Here is a 4,017-nt window from a genome sequence, read left to right on the forward strand (position 1 = left end):
GAGAGCGCGTATGGACCCCATGAAGCAAAATGGCGGCCCGCTTACCCCTGGTACCAGCCCCACCCAGCTGGCTGCCCCCGCATCCTTCCCCACCTCCACCTCCACCTCCTCGGACGGCAGTGGAGGCCGAGTCATTCCTGATGTCCGCGTCACTCAGCACTTTGCAAAAGAGCCTCAGGACCCTCTCAAGCTACACAGCTCTCCTGCCTCCCCCAGCTCTGCCTCCAAGGAGGTTGGCACAGCCTTTGCCCAGGGCCCTGGGACCCCAGCCACCACCGCTGTGGCTCCCGGTCCACCTGGCCTGCCAAGAGGGTATGTGACCCTGACATCCCCAGCAGGCTCGGAGCGCAGCCCGTCACCATCTTCCACGGCCCACAGCTATGGACAGGGCCCGACCACTGCAAACTATGGGTCCCAAACCGAGGACCTGCCCCAGGCCCCCAGTGGCCCTGCGGCCAGTGGACGGGCTGCCAGGGAGAAGCCCCCGAGTGTGAGTGATAGCAAGAGTGGCACCCCCCAGGGGTTCTCCTACTTCCCGGGCGCCAGCCCGCCTCTCTCCCCATCTTCTCCCTCAGAGAGCCCCACATTCTCTCCTGGCAAGCTGGGTCCAAGGGCCACTGCAGAGTTCTCTACACAGACGCCAAGCCCTGCCCCTGCCTCAGACGTGCCGCGGAGTCCCAGTGGCCCGGCCTCGACCCCCATGGTGGCTCAGGGCACACAAACGCCACAGCGGCCCAGCACGCCACGCCTGGTATGGCAGCAGTCCTCTCGGGAGGCCCCCTTTATGGTCATCACACTGGCATCAGATGCCTCCAGCCAGACCAGGATGGTACATGCCAGTGCCTCCACCTCCCCAGTGTGTTCGCCCACCGACACCCAGCCCACCACCCACAGCTACAGCCAGACAACGCCTCCGAGCGCATCTCAGCTGTCCTCAGAGCCTCCTGGGCCTCCCGGCTTTCCGCGGGCCCCCAGTGCTGGTGCAGACGGGCCCCTGGCAGTGTACGGCTGGGGCGCCCTCCCTGCCGAGAACATCTCCCTCTGCCGGATCTCCTCCATCCCTGGAACGTCCAGGGTCGAGCCAGGCCCCAGGCCCCCTGGCAGTGCTGTGGTAGACCTCCGCACAGCCGTCAAACCAACGCCCATCATCCTTACTGACCAGGGCATGGACCTGACCTCTCTTGCTGTGGAGGCAAGGAAGTACGGCCTTGCCCTGGATCCAGTCCCGGGACGGCAGTCAACCGCCGTGCAGCCTTTGGTTATCAACCTCAATGCCCAGGAGCAGACTCATGCCTTCCTCAGCACCGCCACCACCGTGAGCATCACCATGGCCTCATCTGTGCTCATGGCTCAGCAAAAGCAGCCCGTGGTCTATGGAGACCCCTTTCAGAGCCGGCTTGACTTTGGCCAGGGTGCGGGAAGCCCCGTGTGCTTGGCTCAGGTCAAGCAGGTAGAGCAGGCCGTCCAGACAGCCCCGTACCGAGGTGGGCCCCGGGGAAGGCCCAGGGAGGCCAAGTTTGCCAGGTACAACCTGCCCAACCAGGTAGCTCCTCTGGCCAGAAGGGACGTTTTGATCACTCAGATGGGCACAGCCCAGAGTGTTGGCCTCAAGTCAGGCCTGGTGCCGGAGCCTGGTGCCGAACCCCACCGGGCTGTCCCCGCAGAGCTGCGGTCTCACGCTCTGCCGGGCGCCAGGAAGCCACACACAGTACTGGTGCAGGTGGGCGAGGGCACAGCAGGCACTGTGACCACACTGCTCCCAGAGGAGCCGGCGGGTGCCCTGGACCTCACTGGGATGAGGCCCGAGAGCCAACTGGCCTGCTGTGACATGGTCTACAAGCTCCCCTTTGGCAGCAGCTGCACAGGCACCTTCCACGCTGCCCCCAGCGTACCTGAGAAGAGTGTGGTAGATGTCGCCCCACCTGGCCAAGGTAGCAGCCCCTTCTACAATCCCCGGGACCCTGAGCCTCCAGAGCCCCCCACCTACCGGGCACAGGGGGTAGTGGGGCCTGGGCCGCATGAGGAACAGAGGCCCTGCCCACAGGGCCTCCCTGGCAGGCTGTACTCCTCCATGTCTGACACTAATTTGGCTGAGGCTGGCCTCAACTACCACGCCCACAGGATGGGGCAGCTTTTCCAGGGCCCGGGACGAGACTCGGCTGTGGACCTGAGCTCACTGAAGCAATCCTACAGCCTGGGCTTTGCGGACGGACGCTACCTCGGGCAGGGCTTGCAGTATGGCTCATTCACAGACCTGCGTCATCCCACAGACCTTTTGACTCACCCACTCCCCATGCGGCGCTACAGCTCAGTGTCAAACATCTACTCAGACCACAGGTATGGCCCACGGGGAGAGGCAGCTGGCTTCCAAGAGGCCAGCCTGGCCCAGTACAGTGCCACCACAGCCCGTGAGATCAGCCGTATGTGCGCGGCCCTGAACTCCATGGACCAGTACGGAGGGCGGCATGGCAGCGGTGGTGGCGGCGGCCCTGACCTCATGCAGTATCAGCCCCAGCCCGGGCCGGGGCTCAGTGCCCCACAGGGCCTGGCTCCCCTCAGACCTGGCCTCTTGGGGAACCCCACCTTCCCGGAGGGCCACCCAAGTCCTGGGACCCTGGCCCAGTACCGGCCCACGGCAGCCCAGGGAGCGGCAGTCAGACAGCTGCTGCCATCCACAGCCACCGTGCGTGCAGCCGATGGCATGATCTACTCGACTATCAACACCCCAATTGCTGCAACACTGCCCATCACCACCCAGCCTGGCTCCGTATTGCGGCCCATGGTGCGCGGTGGCATGTACAGGCCTTACGCATCTGGTGGGGTCACAGCTGTGCCGCTCGCCAGCCTGACGCGCGTGCCCATCATTGCCCCCCGGGTACCTCTTGGGCCCACAGCGCTGTACCGATATCCTGCGCCAAGCAGATTCCCCACTGCTTCCAGCGTCCCACCTGCTGAAGGGCCTGTCTACCTGGGGAAGCCTGCCGCTGCCAAGGTGCCAGGGGCTGGGGGCCCACCAAGGCCAGAGCTCCCAGTGGCGGCAGCTCAGGAAGAGCCTCTTTCCACAGCCACCCCTGCTGCTGCCAAGGAGGCTGTAGCAGCCCCAGCCCCAGCCCCCATAGCGGTCCAGAAGCTACCAGTAGATGCTGCTCCTGGGGGCGGCAGTGGGGCCCTCGGCCGGCCAGGGCTCGAGAAGGAGGAAGCGTCGCAGGAGGAGAGGCAGCGGAAGCAGCAGGAGCAGCTGCTGCAGCTGGAGCGGGAGCGGGTGGAGTTGGAGAAGCTGCGGCAACTGCGGCTTCAGGAGGAGCTGGAGAGGGAACGGGTGGAGCTGCAGAGGCACCGGGAGGAAGAGCAGCTGCTGGTGCAGCGGGAGCTGCAGGAGCTGCAGACCATCAAGCACCACGTGCTGCAGCAGCAGCAGGAGGAACGTCAGGCCCAGTTCGCCCTGCAGCGGGAGCAGCTGGCGCAGCAGCGTCTGCAGCTGGAGCAGATCCAGCAGCTGCAGCAGCAGCTGCAGCAGCAGCTAGAGGAACAGAAGCAGCGGCAGAAGACCCCGTTCCCCGTGGCCTGTGAGGGACCCGGCCGAGGGCCTCCGCCAGCGGGCACCGAGCTGGCTCAGAATGGCCAATACTGGCCGCCCCTGACCCACGCCGCCTTCATTGCCGTGGCAGGGCCTGAGGGGCCGGGACAACCTCGGGAGCCCATACTGCACCGTGGTCTCCCCAGCTCCGCCTCGGACATGTCACTGCAGACTGAGGAGCAGTGGGAAGCAGGCCGCAGCGGCCTCAAGAAGCGGCACTCGATGCCACGCCTACGGGACGCCTGCGAGCCAGAGTCGGGACCCGAGCCCTGCGTGGTCCGCAGGATTGCAGACAGCAGCGTGCAGACGGATGATGAGGATGGGGAGAGCCGCTACCTCCTGACCCGGCGGCGCCGGGCACGGCGGAGTGCCGACTGCAGCGTGCAGACCGACGACGAGGACAGTGCCGAGTGGGAGCAGCCGGTGCGCCGCCGCCGGTC

The 4,017-nt window shown here is 66.0% G+C and overlaps 1 protein-coding gene across 1 annotated transcript in view; it reads left to right on the forward strand.

Moving 5' to 3' along the window:
• Window positions 1–4,017, forward strand: part of BSN (bassoon presynaptic cytomatrix protein) — a 34,725-nt gene that overhangs the window by 23,435 nt on the left and 7,273 nt on the right. The window contains 1 exon segment of the mRNA XM_025044831.1: window positions 1–4,017. This exon segment is cut by the window's left edge and continues 1,925 nt beyond it. Coding sequence (XP_024900599.1) covers window positions 1–4,017 — 4,017 coding nt within the window.

Source organism: Pteropus alecto, unplaced genomic scaffold, assembly GCF_000325575.1.
Source record: "Pteropus alecto unplaced genomic scaffold, ASM32557v1 scaffold53, whole genome shotgun sequence".
Classification (NCBI taxonomy): domain Eukaryota; kingdom Metazoa; phylum Chordata; class Mammalia; order Chiroptera; family Pteropodidae; genus Pteropus; species Pteropus alecto.